This window comes from Habropoda laboriosa, unplaced genomic scaffold, assembly GCF_001263275.1.
Source record: "Habropoda laboriosa isolate 0110345459 unplaced genomic scaffold, ASM126327v1 scaffold22, whole genome shotgun sequence".
NCBI classification, from domain to species: Eukaryota; Metazoa; Arthropoda; class Insecta; order Hymenoptera; family Apidae; genus Habropoda; species Habropoda laboriosa.
The window spans coordinates 2,432,965-2,454,382 of record NW_017100261.1 but is presented as its reverse complement, the minus strand read 5'-3'; the positions used below and the strand labels follow the sequence as shown (position 1 = coordinate 2,454,382).

Genomic DNA, 21,418 nt, shown 5'->3' with positions numbered 1-21,418 from the left:
TGCACTTACTTTCGATCTGATTTTAGAACGTTTCTAGAGGAGCCGCATGAGGCTCTTAAATCCTGCTGTTGCCGCCACAGAACCGACAGTAACCCCCCGAAAAATAACTATAACGCGTCGGTAAAGTAAATGTTTCGACGCGATTCTTAAATTTAAAATTAAAATTGCGGCTCTCTAAATTTCATTTCTTCTACGTTGTTTCCCCGAAAGGTTCCCCTGGTCTAGAGCAAGGGTGGACTCTCGCAGGCGAGTGCTGCGGCTCTTATGCGAATAAAATGTATCGGATGATTGCAAAAGTTCTAGCCCGATTTGAAAATAAAGCACAACCGGTGTGTGCAAAGGCAGATTTCACTTGAAACTGAGGAGGAACGAAACGAATAATTATTTGAAAATAAAGCACAAGCGATGTATAGTTGGGGCCACGATATAGCGAGGTCGTAAATTAAACTCTGAAGAATCGGCATCGATTGATGTTGCGGCACTCAAGGCCGTGTGTTGCAGTCTGTTTGAGGGTTCCAACAATAAACGAATGGTAGCATATGATTTGGTACTTCAAGTAGAAAATGGTATTTCATTTACAAATGGAAAATATGTTAATATTAAAGCTACACAATCCTTTTGCATTTTCTATCTGTATATAACACGAGTAGATAAACTAAGATGCTAAAGACATCAATAAGACCTTTACCTGTAACCGTACTTCCAAAAGCGGCTTCCCCCAGAGGGAGAAACTCTAATTTGTCCTAGCTGCATGCATATTAGAATCAGTTGACTTTCGCTGGATACAAGAATTCTTTGTACGGTCCTGACCATGGTTTCAAGTACTTATCTGCTCGTATCTCTGTCAATTTTCGGATACCGGCAGCTAAAACATGTTTACTTTGACGTCTGACCGATTTTACGACCTCGCTATATCGTGGCCCCGACTATATATATGTTACGTCCGTAACCTCCAAGTCTAGCGAACCTCTTTTGTCTTCGGGGAAACCATAGAAATCCTACAACGGTCACACACTCTGCATTCACCAAAATTCCTTCGGGCAGTTACAGCGAAAAGCCACTCAAGGGTAGTGCAGTAAATCAGGTAAGAACCGGGCGCGTCACTCGAGACTATGCGAGGCACCGAGAGCTCGACGCTCGAGGAGTGCCACGCGTCTGGTTCATGTCATCGACATCCTTCGATGCCCCAAAAAAGGGGCAATTGTCTAAACTTGGGTAGGCTCGCTGTACTGTCCGGAAAATTCCCGACTGACCGAAACCGGGGGCCCTGAGGTACGTAACATGCACACAGCTTAAAGAAACGCGCTGCCAAAAAATAATTTCGACCAGTAAGACTACCATGCCTGCGGAAAACACAAGCGCAAAGAGTTAAATTGTCTCTGCTAGATTTGAAGGTAAGAAGAAATTACTGAGAGGAGTTTATATGGTTTCAATGGTGTAAATTGCATTTGGTGATTATAAGAGAAAGTTCTTCTAAAGTAATTTTGAAGGTCGTTTCAAGGTCATCGACATTTTTTTGCATATTAACACGTTGGTCACCTGTGACTGTTTCCTGGATGGGGTCACGCTGGTCATCAGTGACCGGAGTGCCGCGAATGTTCAGAATAATTCAAATAAAATCAATATCGTCAACGAAAAATTTCGAACATCATAGCCAACTAGACATTTTGATAAAAAAAAAAGAAAAAATAATAATAGTACAATATTATACTTAGAATAATGAAAATTGTAAATCTGACGTGATAGTCAACGTGTTAATATGTTTTTTATAATGCAACGTTGTGGTTGATATCGAGAAGTGTTCAACGATCCGTCACACTATGACCTTAAATAGTGAAAAAATGTCGATGAGCTTGGAATGACCTTTGTTCAAAATGACTTTCAAAGGACTTTTCTTTATCGTTACTAAACTCCTGTAGGAAAATTCGTTTCGAAGACGGTGGTACAAGATACATACTTGAGACCAAACTCATTTCTTCTTACTTTCAATACCAGCGGAAATAATTGAAATGTTCATTATAAGTGAGACACCCTGCAACACTGAATCTACGTAATTTTTTTTTATATCCATTCCACAAACCTGCGGACCACTTGTAAGAAAGAGGCGGCGGTGGCGCCGGCGGGCACACCGACTGATGAATCTCCACGGTGGTTATGGTTTTCCTATCTGCCTCTTGTGTGCCATTTTCCTGCCACAAAGAAGAAGAAAAAAATTCCAAGGAAAAGTTCAACGGTGTTTCATTCAGAACTGTCGAAGCAGCGACGGTTTCTCTTTTTAATTAAGTCGCAGCGGTGGCTCGATTGTCACGCTACTTCGATCAGATAATTACTATGATTACGAGGGGACAAGGTGGATAGAAAGTGCTCTGGTCGTGTACTCGTTAATTATCAAACAGCAACGAACGATATCTACTTAGTAAAGAAAGAAAGAAGAAGGATCTATAAAACGCACTTTGGATGCGTGATACGGGGGAATGTCGTCGGCAGGTCCGTCGTAAATGACGTCCTGCTGCCTCATATTGTCCCTTCGATAAGCCAAGCGTCGATTAGCCTCGTCACGTGGATTCGCGTCGAAATCGTGGACCTCGTAGTCGATCCTCGGCGCCACTGGATCGTAAAGCGGTTCGTTGTCGATCTCGTCCTCGTAATTTCCCCGCGAATTAGGACGAACTGGTCCTCCAACGAACCTGTGGTTCTGGTTCTGGATCTGATTGATACGGATCACGGTAGTGTTATTTGGTTTGCGAGTCCATTCTTGAGCCTGGAAAAAGAAAAGATCACGATATACCCATCAGCGTCACTGTTCGAATTAACCCTCCAACAGCCGACCGAAAACAGTGATGCGGTACGCCAACGCCGGGTCTCCTTTGGCCCATACTGGAATTTTTACTATATCTTTATCATTTTGTAACAAAAAATCTTAGAGGAAAAAATATAAATGTTTTATAAATATATTATTTACTTTGTGAACATATATGTCTTAGGCATGTTATACATTTTGAGCTGTACTTGATATCATTTCCTATGAATTTCTAGCATCTCGAACATACACTACCGGCCAAACGTTTGGAATCACCTCCCACTTTTCATCAATATTAAATCTGCTGCTAATTTTTTATAGATTTGAAGTTTATCTCAATTCTACATTTATCAATTTATCTCATATCAATTGATTCGAATGATAGAAAATTCTCAAAGTCGCTGACTTTTTTCTAGAAATTTTTGTGTAAATTTTTATTTATGCTGTTATTTAGCTTCTTCGATCTTTCCTTCTCGCTGTTGTATTCAATACTGTCTGGCCAAAGACGTTAGAACTCTCCGCGCGGTCATTTGTTTATTGCTACAGCGATAAGATTGAGCCGAGCGAACGAGCAGACGTTGCCGCCTCTTCGCTATGCTTAACCCTAGAGCGGTCTCCGTTTTGACTGTACTCTTAAGACTTTTGGGTGAAAAAGGATCTAAGACCTTACGTGTAATAATTTTTGTTTCCAACGCGACATATGAACCTAGACGATAAACGTTTAAAATAATGTTAAGGAACGTAAACTTGATAACAGCAAAAATTATTAAAAATATAAAAAGGCGGTGGGTCAAAAGAGACCCGAAGACCGCTCTAGGGTTAAGACATGGGTCAAAAGTGACCCGGCATTGGCTGGGCGAGGGTTGAACTATCTTTTCGCGACTATAATTTGCAACAGTTCTCACCTGATCCACGTGAGCCCATTCGGTGGAGCTGCAGCTGCTGGTGGACAACGCGAGCGGGCAACAGATCCTGAAATATTCGACGGACACGTGTTATCGGTCATTTTTCCCAAATCGAACGCGATGCATACTTTCTAATTCCAATTAAACAACGTCGCGAGGAGAAGCATAGTAGCCGCACCGCGTTAAGAGCAGGATGAACGTTTATGTGGCGATCAGGAATTCGTCGTGGCAAAACCGGCGAGCCTTGATCCTTATCACCGCGTGTCCTATTAATAGAACGACTTTCTCCCGGTGTAAATTCGTCGATGCCACTCGATAACGAGAGAGGTAACGAGAGAGATACGTATCCAACGCGGTAAAACGCGTGAACGATAGATACGGTACCCGCGATTCTACGCTAAAAGACCGGTCGTTGGCAATTTCTAATTACGTACAATGAGTTCGACTGTGTGGCGTTCGCCGTGTCTTACACGTGGTCTTCTAAACGTTATATCGGGATACGGTTGTAACTGTTTAATTACTAGTTCAGTAGACAATCCTGTAACGCGTTGAAGATATGGTGACTACTGTTTTCGTGTAACGCGATTTTTCGTGCAACGCGTTAAATAATAAAATGTAGGAATTCTCTGCGTTTGAAATTTAAATCTGATCGAGCCCTTTGCGGTCCTATGTCGAGTCAGGCTCGACGTGAGAATTTTTGCCTTCGGATAGATGATAATAAACTATTCTTTGGGCATTAATGTTACACTGAAACATTTTACGACTAATATTACGCTGAAATATTGAAATAAAGGGAAACAATGTGGTACTGCCGCAGAGTGACCAAATTAGTGCGAATTAAGTGGACTGTTTGGACCGCAAAGTCGAGCATTACACTGGTTTCTTCGTCGGTACAGATTTTTTCTGTTTCTTGTTAATTCTTCGTTTATTATATACAGGGTGTTTGGTAACTGGTGGTACAAGCGAAAAGGGGGTGATTCTACATGAAAGAATAAGTCGAAAATATAGAATAAACATTTTTCGTTTGAGGCTTTGTTTTCGAGAAAATCGACTTTGAATTTTCTTCGAGTACGCATGCACCCTACTATGTCGTGGATGAACGGATCTCGATATAGACCATATGTCGTAGGTTTATGAGTAATAATAAAGCATGTAATTATCAAGATTTACTTTATTAATGCAAAAATTGTTGAAAATGCTGGCCACCGTACACCGAACGTCGAGATCCATTCATCCACGGCATAGTAGGGTGCATGCGTACTCGACGAAAATTTAAAGTCGATTTTCTCGAAAACAAAGCCTCAAACGAAAAATGTTTATTCTATATTTTCGACTTATTCTTTCATGTAGAATCACCCCCTTTTCGCTTGTACCACCAGTTACCAAACACCCTGTATATCAACCCTTTCGCTGCGGCAGATTTTAGTACGTAACGCGCGTGACAGACGATACATATTCAATCGCAGCCGCAAAATGTTCAAATTTTTGAAATATATTAAAGTTAAAATTCAAGAATTGATGGTTTCTAAGTTTCGTTTATTAAATTAAGACGGAAGCGCGCAAGGGACAAACACGAAGGATTAACAATTTTTAACGCGCCTATAGGCGCCAGCAGCGGTGAAAGGGTTAATAATTATTTCTTAAAAAACTGATTTGATGAAACACAGAAAACAAAAGTTGACATGGCAGTGATCATTGCAAACATGTTACTTCAGATTATTCGCGTTGTACGAGAATTTCTCTCGTATATCTCCTACAACTCGAATTCATACAAGACTTAGCGTACCAACCCTTTGAGTACCGATTTATTTGACAAAAATTTTGCATATAGAAGAGACTTAATTGTTTGATGTTTGGAGTAGTATGTATTGTAGATTTTCTGTAAGAACAAGAATGCACATGTTAAATATTGTCTCAATTCGAACGACGAGTTAGACTCGTCATCTTGCACTTAGGCAAAACAAATGTACCCAAGGGGTTAACCACGTTATACGGGAGTCTACTGTACTTTCAGTATATCAAGAAACTTGTCACCTAAGATTACTTCAGATATTCGATCTTTCACGGCGTTATACAGTACTTTCCATTGAAACTTTCAAGTATAATCCGTGTCCGCGGAAAATTATTTTCCCAATGTTTCGATTGCAACTAACTTCACCAGAAGTTCTGAAGACACACTCGTACTAATATGCACTTAAATAGTGGTACTCCACTGAAATAGTGAAACTACGTATAGCTCATGTTCCTGTTCCGCGAGCACCAATAAGAAAGAAACTCTTCCCAATTAATCAGCTGCAGAATTAAAAATAATTCCACGTGGAATACACCCGAAAGCCTCAACAGTAAGAACTGTAAGGGTTACTTCACATTTCTCCAAGAATTTCAACAAGCATAGTAACCAAACGACACGACAAGTACCCTCGTTCGTTGTTTCCTTCTCCACTACTAACCTTCCGTTTCGATTACAGGCATCATCGCGAGGATATCGATGGTGCATCCTTGGATCGTGATGATGCTGCGGCGAGTAGGAAGGATTCTGAGGCTGGGGGCTTGCAGCAGCCATGCTGGACGTCTCCGAGTCGTAACCACTCGAGCCACGGGTCCACAATGGTTCAGGACAGTCGTAAAGGTGATTCGGTGTCGGCCGTTGCACTATTAAGTCCAGAACGGCGGAGCTTCTCATTACCTCGATGGCTCTTTCGAACGGAAGATCGGTGAATCTTTGCCCGTTGCACCAAATTATCACGTCGCCGGCTTTTAATCCTGCTGCTCTGGCCGGCCCATCGTCTCTGGTACCCTGGATAAGAAATTTTCTTCTCTTATCAATTCATTCTTCGATTTTCCTTCCCGTGCATTTGTCGCGTTACTCTTTTCTTTTCTACTCGCGGATAATTGTATTTTTAAAACAGTTAAATAATAAAAATGAGAGGAGTGGGTTGGTTGAAGGTGAATCGGGATCTGCGAAGAGCTGTGTGTTAACCTGAACAGTGAGGCCTGGTACGATGCCTCTGCAAACGCCACACCCGAGACGTCCCTTCTCACCGACGAGAATTCGAATCCTGACTTCGGTGCTCGGAATGGCGCCCAAACCAGTTTCGTTGTACTGTAGCTGCTGCTGTTGCTGCTGCACCATGTGCCAGGTGACCGGATCGTTCGGATTGCTTTGCGAATCATAAAGTACTTTTATAACGAGCAAACCTTCCTCCGCCAGACGGAACTTTTAACGAGCGATCGGTACTTACTCTTTCACAGGAATCATTCCCACGCCTGGAACAGCAAAAACATAGAGCAATTAGTTTAACGTGTCATTACGTGTATGTATATAGAAAGGTTTAAAAGAGAGGAGGTTTAGTAGACGATTAAAAGAATTAGAGAAAAACATGATCAATTACTTCGAATCTTGAGGACGAGCACTTGTTGGGTTTTTGCGAGAAGCGCGACTTCCTGATGGACAGCATCCTCCACCGGATACCCGTTCACCCTTATAATCTGGTCGCCGACCTGAAAGTGAAAATGAGTGATCGGATGAAATTTGGAAGGGAGGTTGGACGACTTGAAAATTTGTGGAAATGTGGTTTAAATAGTGCTAATAACGAAATAGTTTTTTATTTCGACAGTGAAAACACCCTCTTAAAGAAAATTGCGGATTTTCTTATTATCGTGATATTTATAATATTTATAACAAAATATTTGTAAAATCGTACAAAATATGGAAAGAAAGTTAAATTCAAAGTTGTGTGGTTCTTGATATCCTGCATTCCAAAGGTAAAGAATCTTCGAAAAATATTCCTTCTCTTTCGAAAATTCTTTACCACCGCAATTTTTTCCATATCTTGCACGGTTTCGTTATCATCGCCACAAAATTTCAAACTTCTCCAAATATCTTCGGGTCACCGAACTTTCATCGCGAGAAACAAACGTAACGCGCAAACTGGAATAGAAACCTAGTGCCGGTGTTTCGCAATTACAAAATCGATCGCTATCGCTAGAAACACGCGTTACGAAGAAATTTCGAGCGTGTAAAATGGATAATTTACCCTCAGTCCGTTTCTATGCGCCTCGCTTCCTGGTTGCACGTCGCTCACGTAAAATCCTGCCGCGTACTCTCTGCCTCCGCGCAGAGAGAAGCCAAAACCAGAGGCTCCTCTTCTCCGTAGCCGAACGTTCCTCGTCACACCGATGACGGCCATCCTGCCGCCTCCTGTTGGATTCCCAGGACCTCCACCGGTCGATGGGACCATTCCAGCACTGTTCGTGCCGGATGAACCACCGGACCTAAACACGCAAAGTAAGAGTAGAGTAACTTTCGATTCGATTCCGTTCGATCGTAGACGCTCACGTTCGACACACGTGGAATTTAATTGCACGGTAATCGACCAAGTACAATGGAACTGAAGAGAGAGGGAGGGAGAGATTCATTGGCACGGATTCGTATTCGCGAGAGTGCACGTCATACGTTATTACACCGTATTGTTCCGTGGAATCGTATTAGCAGACGAGGCGGAAAGTGGAGCGCGTGGATTCATATGAACGAATGAATTCGCGAGCTCCATACATACATAGCTGTATAATTTTATCCTGGATTTAACCGCATTAACGAGCCTCCTCTTTTCGTTACGTAAAGCGAGCAGCATTACTTTCACGGCATTATTCCCGTGCGTTCCGCCAAATCACACGAGACCCTCGTGCTAATAACCAGCGATTATTTTTCCGCCATTGAGAGTGGTTGTTTTGTCGATTGCAAACACGGTGGAAAATTGCGTGGAAAATTTCGGGTTTTACTCCGTTCACGTGGTTCAGGTTGGATATTATATGGAGGGAGTATTGCTTGCATAGCTGCGGCGGGACAGTTGCGCACCGGAAATACCTCTGGGGTGGCGGTGATGGTCGTGGTTTAAACGCTTCCTATTGATTTCCGTCTACTACTGATTTTACTACCGCCCGGGTAATTGCGATAGATAATTGTGCACGATATGTACACGGATTTTGATACAACGGTTCTATTTAGAATCTACGGGAATTTGAGGATTATACATATAGTTGGGGCCACGATATAGCGAGGTCGTAAAATCGGTTAGGCGTCAAAGTAAACATGTTTTAGCTACCGGGACCCCGAAATTGACAGAAATACGAGCAGATAAGTACTTGAAACCATGGTCAGGACCGTACAAAGAATTCTTGTATCCAGCGAAAGTCAAACTGATTCTAATATATTTACTGAAAACTGCATGCAGCTAGGACAAATTAGGGTTTCTCCCTCTGGGGGAAGCCGCTTTTGGAAGTACGGTTACAAGTAAAGGTCTTATTGAGGTCTTTAACATCTTCATTTACCTGCTCGTGTTATATACAGATAGAAAATGCAAAAGGATTGTGTAGCTTTAATATTAACATATTTTCCATTTGTAAATGAAATACCATTTTCTACTTGAAGTACCAAATCATATGCTACCTCAAACAGACTGCAACACACGGCCTTGAGTGCCGCAACATCAATCGATGCCGATTCTTGAGAGTTTAATTTACGACCTCGCTATATCGTGGTCCCAACTATACTTTGGAATCACTGTGCACATTGCAAGTTACAGGAAAATTTTTAGGAAACATGAGGAATTTCGAGAATTTTTTAAATTCTTTAGTATTTAACACGTTCCGTGCCGCGTGGGTCGCATACGCCCCACTCTGGTCTTTCCGTTCAGGCCATCTGATATTTCGCTAACTTAAACTATGCAACTACGGCGATAATTTGTTAAAACAAAAATTCTTCCTTTGCTCTGTAGCGTATCTTAAACGCTACCTTTTTCTCGATAACAATGATTTTTCCAATCTTATAAATATTGGAAGACATATAGGGCGAAAAGCAAAACTGTTAGTCTGGACAATGTGGGACGCATACGACCCACGCGGCGTGAACGGAAAGTCACCGAAAATCGGTCCGGCACGGGACGTGTTAATCACTTAACCCCTTCACTACTGGATGACTGTAAATTTTTAACCACGGCTGCAAAATTTGTTATTTTCGCCGTATCGTTTTAAAATTCGGTTTGTGGTGGGAAGTGCGTGAAGGATAAAATTGAATATTAAATTAACGCTCGTGCTCGTGTCTTACACAACTAATCCTCGAAAAAGTGCAATTTTGTTTAATTATCTTCTTTCACTTTGCATATCGCGTTATACGTTCTATTTTATGGTGAAAATGTAAATTAGAGTGTTGCAAATAAATGGGAAACTTATTTCGATACGCCTAGGAAGTTATTTAAAAAATATAGAATTGAGCGCTTTTGGGACGCCAAGTTGAGAAAAATGTGAGCGCTAAGGAGTTAAAGCAATCGAAATGAGATAAATTGCTAATGATCTCCACACCGTCAATTCCAAATCTGCGAAGAATTATTAGCAAATTCAATATTAACCCTTTGCACTCTTTGAGGCGACTAAGAAGCGACATTACATTTACCATTAGAGGCAACTCTAAGGATGATATTTTCCAAGACAGCAGGTCTATGAACCTCCGTTTAGAGATCTCAGCAGTGAAATAGTTTGAAAGAACCAACTTCTGATAAAAAAAATTACATTAATTTTTGCTACTTATAGAAAAAAGGGCCTTCGAGTGCAAGGGGTTAATATAAATTAACAAGTGATACGAAGCTTTTGGTAAGCAAGAGAATCGACGCGAAGTCGTCAATTCCAATTCCTCCATACGTACCGAACGATTATTCGAAGCCACGTACACGGTACAAAGCCCATGAAAGAGCAATTAAAAGCCGGAACAAACGTGTAGCTAAATAGTTCGGGGCGAGGTCAAAGAGCAAAAATGCTTGGAAAATTCGTGGCCGGTGGACGAGTAGGAATTACAGTAATTCCGTGTCGTCTACGTGGCTCACCTTCGCGAATAATTGTTCCGTAAAAATGGCTCGTTCCACGTTGCAACTCGTCCACCTCTCTCTCTCTTTCTCTGGCTGGTCTGAGCCGAGCCGAGCTGGCTGGCGTAGCTTTGTTCAGTTCTCGCGGACGTTTTTCCGCAGCACGCTGCGAAATTAATGACCACACCTGGCGCTCCATTGCCCGGTGCAATCGTGCTCGAGTGGTATAAGGTAACGGGGCGAAGAAGAAGCGGAGGAGTCGCGAGGCAAATTCCACGGAGGCAGGCAGGCCAGGCCACAAGCCAGTAAAGCAGGCAGGCAAGCAGCAGACGACGGAAAAGACGGAAAGGGCGGATACGATGAACGAAACAAGGAAAGAAAGACACTTTATGCTCCCTAATGACGCCGGGAATCCATCTTGTCTCGGACATTGAAAAGATTACGTGCAGTATGAAGGGCCGTCGTAGGTTGTCGGATGCTGCAGGACACGAGGATGACACCGGGTAAATGACAGTCATTAGAAAGAACGAGACACTAGTTTAGAACGACTTCGTGTAGCCTAGCCTGAGGCCCTCGACTCATCTTCCTCCTCCTTTCTCATTCTCCCTCTTTCTATCTTTCTTCTACCGTCTTTCTCTCTTTTTCCTCGTTCCTTTTGCTCGTCGAACAGAGTAACCGAAGGCAAAAGGGAATTCCATCGTGTGCTCTTTCCTACGGACCTTCGGGGCTTTCGCTTTTTAGGAGGATACACCTTTTTGGGACGGACTCTCGAAGGAAACGAACCGGGCATAGGCGCAATACGAAGGCCAGGAAACTTTCTATTCCAGGTAATTTACATGCGACTATTTACGACGTAATTACCGTTTCACCTTACCAACATGCGAAATACACCGCGTTGTATTCGCAATTATCGAGAAATTACGAATTTCCTTATCGGGGTTGGGGTATTAAGCAACACGGAGCTAGAAGTATCTCGAGGTAACAAAAGTACGCTCCTCTAACACTTCTCTCCTCCACCTTTCTTACTTCCTTCGTTCTTTCTTTCCGCCTCGATCTCGAAAGAATAGCTCGTGTTTGATCGTTCGATCGCGATAGATAAGGGGTAGGAAAAGGTTACAAAGAGAAAGAGACGAGAGCACTCGACGCGGTGAAATACCCGTCGACGCGACACCTAACCCCGTAGATCCGAGAGAGAGATTTCCTCCGGGGATCACTGACACGTTAAAGGTACTCGTTACAAGCTGTTAACGCATTTTTAACGTGTTCCTCGGCGACCAAGTTCTTAAGGAAGTCGCAGCCGACGCGAGCCAAGGCACTGTTAAAGAGCCCAGCCCTTTTCAGACGCGTCGGAAAACAGTCACGCTGCCGTTGCTTTTCAACGACTTCCTCCCGATGCTTGTGCCACTCGTCGACAGCTCGGTAAACGCGACTCGGTGGCCCCGCTGCCCTCGTTCACCGAGAGAGTATCACTCGAAAATGCGTTCACCTAACGATCTCTCCCTAAACCCTTCGAGCTTTTGTTCCACTGCTCTGTATACTTCTGACTTCGTAGTTGCTTGATTCTGCTGTTGATGACGGCGGAAATGCCAGGTCGACCACCGCCGGCTACGTATTACGTATAAACAGGGTGATTCCGATCTGAAACTTTGCCAACGTGTTTGGCAAGTGATTTTGAGGAAAAAGCGTTATGTGCATTGTGGGTCGATTCGTCTTCTTTTTCGAGATATCAAAGGGGAGATGTGGTTATTTAAGGATATAATTTTGATCTTCTAATTTTGAAAATCTAATTTTGATTTCGGAGAGAGTTTCGCCGTGAAATGTTAGATTACGGTGAAGGTCCATTTGTAGAATCGATTTCTGTAAAAAGAAATTGGGGTTGTGAAGCTGGTTTTCGAGAAAATTGCGAAAAACCGCCCGCGCTCATCGCTTCGGCGCGGCGGGCCCAGGCCAACGCCTTTTCCCGAATATCTCCGGAACGAAGAGAGATATCGAAAAAACGAGAACGTCTTCGAGAAAATCGCGAAAAACCGCCCGCGCTCATCGCTTCGGCGCGGCGGGCCCAGGCCAACGCTTTTTCCCGAATATCTCCGGAACGAAGAGAGATATCGAAAAAACGAGAACATTTCCGTATTCAGAATCGTAGCTACATTCGAGCTATTTAATCCTTCGTAGGCAAACATTACTTTTCACACTCTGCAGGAAAATTAGGTAGTTTGTGACCAAGTCTAATTTTTTTACTGTTTCAAGTTTTAGGAAAATCTGAAAAATTTCTGGAATACTTGTAAAAGTCTCTGCTACATCGTACAATTGTTCGTTAAGTGAAAGGTTTAAAACATTTTTCGATAAAAATCAAAATTTGTTTCAAAGAAATCTAAGTGAAATTTCACTTGAGTTCAAGATCCAAATTGCCTACAGAGATTAACTTTTAACGATAATCATTTATTTCAAACTATTTCTTCCACTGATTTGTCTCTCTGTGCACGCAAGTAGGCGTGCTTCCATGCACCGAATCCACTGAATCATTATCGACGATAGCAATCTCTTATCAAGTTTTCTATATAAATACACTCTCAATTTCATACAACCCCCCACAAAAACCTAGCAAAGATACTCTACACCTCGAAAAAGAAGACGACTCAACCAGCGTAAATAACATCTTTTCCCCAAAAACGACCTCTCAAACATACCAGCAAAGTTTGTCAATTTCAATCTAGAACACCGTGTACATACGAAATCCTTTATACCTCCGCAGAAACCATGACCTCCGATTCTATGAATAAAAGATCGGAATGGAAGGAGACGAAGTCGTTAAGATTCTATCTACAGACCGCTCCATTAACAATCTTTTCATTAATCTTCTCGAGGGTTGTGATAACGATAAGACGGTCTCGCGTCGATGACGAGATAACGAGTCGTCTCTCTTCACGATCGATCCCCCGAAAACCCTACCGGCTGGTGAAAACCCAGCAGAAGACCGGTGAACGGTGCAATCTCTTATGTAATCTCGAGGACAATGGACGCGTGTGGATTCTCGAAGGAGGTTCAACTGGTTCGGCCGATGGTTGGTAGCGACAAGAGAGGCCAGGCCATCGATATACATAGAGCCAAGGCATACCGTTATTGTCGTCGTCGATATCGCCGTTTAACGATCGAGGCCCACGAAAGTGTTACGACTGTCACGAGGAACGTGCTTCCTCCACGCCTCAGACACCATCATCGTCTACGCCGTCGTCGTCGCGTCGGTAGTCGCTACTGTTTTCAATGTTCTCGTCAACGAGCTTTCATACACGGTCATTACCACCGTGTATTCAACGTCGAATCTGCCGCCATTCTCCACGCGTATTATGCTAATTATCTATCTTTCGCTATGCGTGTAGGTACGTATGTCGACGAGGTAACGCGCGGAGTCGAAAAAGATCGACGAGGAAGAGGTTCTTCAACTCGCGTTGATTAACGTTCCCCTGCTGCTTTTGGAGGGAAAGTGTGTAGAGCAGAGAAGGTTGTACAATAACAACGTTACGCTTTTCGACGAAATTATTTCATTTCTTAATACCGTTCGTTACGGTAATATTCGCGTGTGTGAAGCAATAGGACGGCAGGTTTGAAAAATAACTTTCGCGAGAGTTTCGATTTAGAAAAATCGTTGCGATAGAGGTGTATGTGATGTATCGTTGGGTTGGTGAGAATGAAATGTCGGGTTTTCGACGGCTGAAAGTGACGAGTCGATATTCGGTCACCCTTTGGAAGAGAATAATTTTTTTTTAAATTGGACCAAAGTACTTGTGTTTTATTGAGAAGTTAGAAGTTTCTTCTTTTCGTTTCTTCTGTTTTCTTCACTTTGTTTGAATAAAATTTTGATTCTACCCAAAATTTGCAAACTATTTTCATTTTTTTTGTTTTTTTTTCGTTCTGTTTTCTTCACTTTGTTTAAATAAAATTTTGATTCTACCCAAAATTTGCAAAGTATTTTCATTTTTTTTGTTCCTTTTCGTTCTGTTTTCTTCACTTTGTTTAAATAAAATTTTGATACTACCCAAAATTTGGAAAGCGTTTTCATTCTGTTTGTTTTTCATTCTCTTCATTCTGTCAAAATTTGTAAAGAATTTTCCTTCCATTTTCTTCATTCTGCTTTCTTCATTTTTTCATTTCGTTTAAATAAATTGTGAATCGCACCCAAAATTTGCAAGGAATTAATTTCTACACCCAACAAAATCCAAAGCGCCATTCCAAAAAAAACTCGATGCATCATCGCCAGTATCGAACAGCTGTATCACCTGTACAATTACAATGCTCGCAGCGCGTTGGACACGAATACCTATCATTCGTGCACGAGTAGACGTAACGAAGTAACAGGATCATCGAGAATCATCGTCTCTGAATTCCGTTCACGCTTTATGATAATTGTGGTACGCGCGAAGGGACCAACCACGCGATCCCTCCTTCAACTTCTCCGCATCCTTCGTGGTGGAGAAAGCCTCCTCTTGCGTGCGAGATATTCAAAAGAGAGAAAGAAAGAAAGAAAGAAAGCAAATCGAAGAAGAAACGGAGGCGTGCCCTTCTTCCTCACCAAACCACCATGCAGACTTCATTGTTTCGTGCAGAGTGTACGAGAGGACGCGTGCAAACCGATCAAACAGCGTGCGCGCATTTATCGGCTCCGTTCGTCGGCGTTTTCACTTTTTTCTTTTACCTCTGATCCGCGACACACACGGGTTTTCTCGCATAATTGCACGGGCTCACGCTTTCATGCCAGCTCGAAGGGATGCCCGGAACGTCCAGCGCGCTAACAATGCAGAGAAAGTCGATGGTTGCTGCATGGAACACGGAAAAGACACGCCCTGACGAGTATTCTCGTCCTTTCGAGTCCCGTTTTCTGCTCTCGCGTCTCTTGATCGCGAATAGAAGACTTCAGGTCACGATCCAACCACCGTACACTACTATCACGATACGCTAACTTTCCTTTTTACCGGTGTGTCTCTCTGTCTCTCGAGGAGATCGCGAAAAACCGTGTCTAACCGGAGTCGCTTGTAAACATAGTTAGAACGTCGAGAATGCAAAAGGCTCGTAAGATGAAATATTAATTGGAAGCCAACCGATTAATATTTACGACTTAGACTAAACGGTAAATTCTTCATTCGTGCGACTTGTTTTCCACCGTGGCTACGTAAGGAAACAGTTATAACAGCCATTTCTACCCAACCCGAATTCCGGCCGAACGAATAATCGATCGGCGTGTAACGTTAAAAAACGATTCCTTCGTCGAATTGCGTTGTAAACTGTGACAATAAAAACCGATATCGGTGTTTCCCGGATGAATCTTCCGTTCGCGGTCACAAAACAGCGAGATTCGCGAATCAAGTGGCCTATTATGTAAGGAGAAGGATAAACGTCGCGGAGAAAAAGAGGGACGGGTTTAATATACCTGAATTCACGGTAATAACGAGGAAATCTTCTTGCTTCCTTAATTGATGTTTCGTGTACACCGTAAATGAGGTATTTCGATTACGAGAATTTTCATTCGTTCTTTCCTCCTCTGCATACCGTTCGTACTATCGTGCAAGTACACGCACGCTCGCATACGTCGAGAATTTTCATTCGTTCTTTCCTCCTCTGCATACCGTTCGTACTATCGTGCAAGTACACGCATGCTCGCATACGTGTGTGTGTAATTAACAGGGCGCCGCGATTAATGGCAAGATCCAGCGGACTCAGAAAAGTCACCGCGATTACTGGTTTTTCTGGTTTTCCGTTTCGCGTACGTTCAGAAGCCTCGAAACGAGGGATCTGAACATGTTCACCGGGTGAAATTAATCGCCGGAATGAATTATCCGTTTTAATTTACCGTACTTTACGTTACGTTGCAGGCGAAACAGAGCGTGTGGTGTACAAAACGAAATACGATTTGTCTTCGACTGGTGAAAATCGTTCGGTCGATAAACCGCAGAACTTTTGCACCAGAAGGAAACTCCCGAGAAGTTTCGGTTGGCGATAAATCGCGAAAGGAACTACCAACGAGGAGATTTCAAAGTTGTTCCATTGTCGGAGAACTAATTGCTGGTTCCCCGATATATCCGTGCATCATTTCGTGCAACAATGGTAATTGATATCGGGCGAGTGTATTCAGCGGAGGAGATTGCTCTCGTTTAGGCGCGTTACGATTTCGCGTACAGCGGTGAAATTCATTTTCGTCACGGACGAATCGCTATGTTAAATGTACTCGAGAGTTGGCGGTGAGTCTTGTCGATAGAGATCCTGCTGACGCGAGGAAGAGAGAGAAAAAGGGCAAACGCTTGAGAATCGGGCGTGTTTCACGTTCCTTCCCTTCACGCGCCACCGATCTCGTTCCATTCGATCTCGAGAATCCGCGCCTCTGATCGATCTATCCTCGCGAGCACACGGTCGTCGATCTATTCCACCCGTTTCCCTTCTCTCCTACCATTTTTTTTTTCCTTTGTAAATATCAACCGGATGATTAATCGTGCTATTGGAATGTTAATGATAGCACCTGTTACTTTTTGTTCTTGTTTTCCTGTGTTTCATTTAATTGTCGGGGTGTGAAGGAGGTAATCTTGAGGGTTTGAGATTTTTTTAAGTAGGTAACTGCTAAACGAGAAGTTTCCATTTTTCTCGGGGGATGTAAATGTAACTATCGTGGTGTTTGGAGAATTTTTAGAAAGTAAGAATCTTACAAAGTGAAGGAGTTATTGCTAGAACGTCGATTGCTAGCTGCCAGAGTATTAAAAATGTATTATCTACAATGTAGCAAATGATTTTTTCGATATCTCAATTATTTAATTTTTGAGAAACGTTTGAAGTTGATTTTTTGTTTTTGTAAAAAGAAGATTTTCCTATTCAAACTGGCATCATTTTTAGAACAATTGCAATTTTAAGAAAATCACATGCTACATCGTAGGTAATACATTTTTATGTATGAATCATCAAGAATTTTTTATCTAAAACGTTCCAATTCTTGCTAGTGATGCCAAAAAGAAGAGATTTTTTATTAGCGAATAACTCCTCCATTTTGCACCATTTTTACTATCTAAAAATTCTCAAAGACAGCTGAAAGTTGCGTTTATAACCTGCAGAAAAATTGAAACCTTCCACCTAGCAATTACCCACCAAAAAAATTCCCAAACTTCGCCTACTTCCAGATGCCTCGAGCTGATGCACCCTCTTAAACGAACACTTCAAAATTCGTTGATAAAACCACCGCCAGACGTACGATTTCTTCATCGAGCGTGGTTTCTGCTAATCGTCCCGCGAGGTGAGTGAAAAATTATATAGCGCCCTGGGTTGTGCCGGGCAAGTCGATAAACCGGATATCGCTGATCAAAGAATGGAATTACTGTAATCAAGTTTCCCCCCGCGCGCGTCCTTTTTATTTCCCATTAACTCGATATTGAACAGCGAAGCCGGATGGCTGGCCTTGAGATATTTCCGATATTCTCGTTTATTGGATGTGCCCTGCGCGAAACGGTGCGGGGAACGAGCACGCGGAAAACCAACGAGAGATTCAGCGAGCCGGCCGCTTTTAAAGTTCACCGGATCATTGTTCGTTTGCGAGTGACTTTAACGAATGGAGAGAACAGCTCGAACCTACATATATATATACATACAGAATCTTAAAGTCCACCATTTAACGATCGGAATCGAGTACGTAGAATCGGATCGCGTTGTTCTTTGAAACTGAAGAAACACAATTCTCATTCTATCCAACGTAATTTTCCCAGCTCTAGGCGGCAGAAAAAAGAAGAAGAAGCAATTGAAATAAATGGAAGAAAAAGGATCTCGACGCCATGATCGACCGTTTCAAACACGTCGAACGTTCAATCATGACCAACGACGCGACGTATCGATCAGAATTACCAAGAGAGAGAATCTCTCTCCCCCTCTCTCTCTCTCTCTCTCTTTCTTTCTCCGTCCGTGGTGTAAGTGAAAGAAGAATGCACGTAGTCGTTTTGTTTCCGCGATTCTTTTGGTACGCGGACGATTTACGGGCCTCGTTACCGGTTTCTTTTTCGTCATCGTCCACGTCCACGTCCGCGTAGCTATAAGGAAAAAAGGAAGGGAACGTCGAGGAGAGATACAGACGGATAGAGAGGCACAATGCTCGTTGCCGTGTTTGCGGTGAACGGTAACGGTGATCATCTGACGGTTGTAAAGTTTCAGTTCGTCCCTAGCCTGTCCGATTATGGACATTAATGCTGCCACTACGTAGCCTGATAGAATGGTAAATAATTTCTTTCTACCTGTGTGTGTGTGCGTGTCTCTAACGGGAATTGTTTGTTAGAATCTTACACACACACACACAAACCAGCCGATAATTTTCAGCCAGTTTCCTTCTTCTTCTTCTTCTCCTTGCTTTTTCACTCACCTTTCTTTCCTCTCCCCGAGCTTCCATAAAATGCAAATGTATTCCGGAGCGGGGCAAATATTTCCTCGTTAGCCTTCGGAGCTTCGTTCCTCAGCAATTTGTGCTTGTTACGCGAAAAGCGTATCCGTGCGCGAGTAGAGCCCGCTGTTCGAGTAGCTTTTCAAAGAGAGCGCGAGCCTCACCTCTCGTGGCTCGTTAACAGCGAATGCTTTTGTTGCGTTCCGCGTTCCAGAAGCGACATTTTTTCACCGTTGGAGCAAGCGTAACATCTATTGCATTTTGCAAGCAAATAAGAGAAGGAAAAAACACCGAACGAACCGGAATACAAGCTGAAACGATGAGGTAACATTTGCAAAAATTTTCTTTGTTCTTTTATCGACACGGCGTGAAATTAGTCGAGGTGAAAACAGGCGTTAATTTTAATTAAAATGCATGCAACGGAGGAAGGGGAATCGAACGATTTCCCCTTTTGCCTATTGGCAAACGTGACGGCGCAATCTGCTCGGTGGCGCGCAAAAATCCCCGCGTTTTTCTACAACCAAACTCAGATCCCCCGCTAACTTTCCTTCTTCTACACTCGATTATTCCACGTCACCGTTCATTCGTTCACACGTTCAAATTCATCGCAATTGTAACGCGAGTATCAATTCTCTTCGTGTCACTCCTTCTACTCCCCCCCTTCTTCTTCTTTTTTCCAACTTATGAAACGGAAGATTCGCTTTCGCGCGATGGAAAGTAACGCGTTACGACTCCGCCGATCCTATCTCTACCTTCGTTTTTATTACACGTTTCCAGCTGGAATAATTAAAAATAATAATCCTACGTGTATCAGAACGATGATTACGCTTCTACGTGAAAGTAGAGACACCGTCGGTTTCCATTTTGGCTAGAAACACGTAAACCAAGCTCAACAGACACAGATATCCTCTGTCAAACGTAACAAATCTTCGAGACCAAACTGGACGCCCCCGTATTCAGGAAGAGAGTCGTACGTACGAAACGTAGATAAGATCGATGCCGCCGCGGAACCAATAAATCCTTCAATCACGATCCACCGTATCTTACCCCTTTTTTCCTCTCCTCTTCGATTTTGCACGCGTGCCTATCGGAATACAGATCGGCGGACGCAACGATCGGTTGACATATGGTGTGGTCTACCGTATAAAAGTACCCGCGGAGGAAACACGCGAGCTGGAGACAAGAAACGCGCGTGCACTTGGTTGAAGAGAGTGTGTCAGCGGGTCAGTGACACCCATTAGCGGCAACAAAACTTCGATGTTTAGCTGCTGGTTATCGACCTTGCACACCGTTCTCCTAATTGGAGTATACGCGCACACACGGATCAGAGCCTTATTATCCATCGTCGATTTAATACAGAGGTCGATTAAATTTCATTTTATTCCGCGCCGCTAACTTTCACCGATCCGATAAACGATTCTCGATCACGTCGCTCGGTAAGAAAACTATTCGATCGGCTTATCAGGACACGATTTCGATCGCGAATTTGTACTCGTTGAAGTACGGTCACTTTCGTTCGTGAACGTGCACACGTACGATAAGAGGCGCGAGACGAGGAGAGACACACAGGATACAGGTGGAACTACACTCGACTTTCCCAACGAATGTTGCAAAAAGTGTCTACGTCTGGAAATCTGTCTGATCTACCCATCGATATTTCTCGAATAGATAGAAAAAGGATCTGATTCTGCTCGCAGCGTGGGTCGTTTTCGTCGAATTTTAACGTCCACCTGAGTGGTTCAGGTATAGAGTGTAACGCCGAGACGCGCTAATTGCAGTCGTTTTGCTCGACCTGTGCACGCTGCGGCGCTTTCTAAATCGACGCAGAGACCATTGGAAACGTCCCCGCGGCAGATTGGCAAATTACGGAACGGACCTGGACGAAATGAACGGATTGCGTCTGTTTTCCGGCGATCAGGACGATTCCATTCGGTCTACGTGCACGTGTGTGATCTATGTACGTGTACAGAGACAATAAAGATCCGTTGAAAGTTTCACCGGCCAGTCAGAAATTACAGCCGGTTCATTCCGCGAACCAAGGTTTTCCGCAAAACCGCAAATCGACTCCGTGCCATAACGCTGCTTTCTATCGTTTTATCGCGCTCTTTCTCGTTTCCCTATCAGACAATTGCGTCTCTCTATCAGTATTTTCACCGAGACAACGAACGCTACTTTGTTTTTTTCTTCTTGTCCAGGTGAAAGTTTACGGGAGACCACCGGCGACGGATTTCGGTTCGCGATTCTTGACGCTGGAACGAGCAGACCCGTGAAAATCGCGGATTTCAGATTTCGTATACTTCATTTCGTACCCTTTTGCATAATTTTCGCTTAAAGTATTTGTTCTTCCAGGTAGAAGATTGAAATATCCGGCCAGATCGTTGTTACTTGCCACATTTCCTATCCGTGTTTGCCTCAAGTTTAAAATTTTCTTATCGGAAAACTACTAAAATTGGACGATAAA

General features: G+C 43.1%; 1 protein-coding gene across 1 annotated transcript in view; it reads right to left on the bottom strand.

Annotated features, from left to right (window-relative positions):
* The window catches only part of LOC108572786 (biofilm and cell wall regulator 1), a 51,512-nt gene that overhangs the window by 8,636 nt on the left and 21,458 nt on the right, over window positions 1–21,418 (bottom strand). The window contains exons 2-9 of the mRNA XM_017935069.1: window positions 7,743–7,980; window positions 7,098–7,206; window positions 6,948–6,972; window positions 6,686–6,866; window positions 6,156–6,502; window positions 3,706–3,772; window positions 2,453–2,761; window positions 2,081–2,189 (exon numbers count right to left, since the gene is read on the bottom strand). Coding sequence (XP_017790558.1) covers window positions 2,081–2,189; window positions 2,453–2,761; window positions 3,706–3,772; window positions 6,156–6,502; window positions 6,686–6,866; window positions 6,948–6,972; window positions 7,098–7,206; window positions 7,743–7,980 — 1,385 coding nt within the window. The remainder of the gene's footprint in view (window positions 1–2,080; window positions 2,190–2,452; window positions 2,762–3,705; window positions 3,773–6,155; window positions 6,503–6,685; window positions 6,867–6,947; window positions 6,973–7,097; window positions 7,207–7,742; window positions 7,981–21,418) is intronic.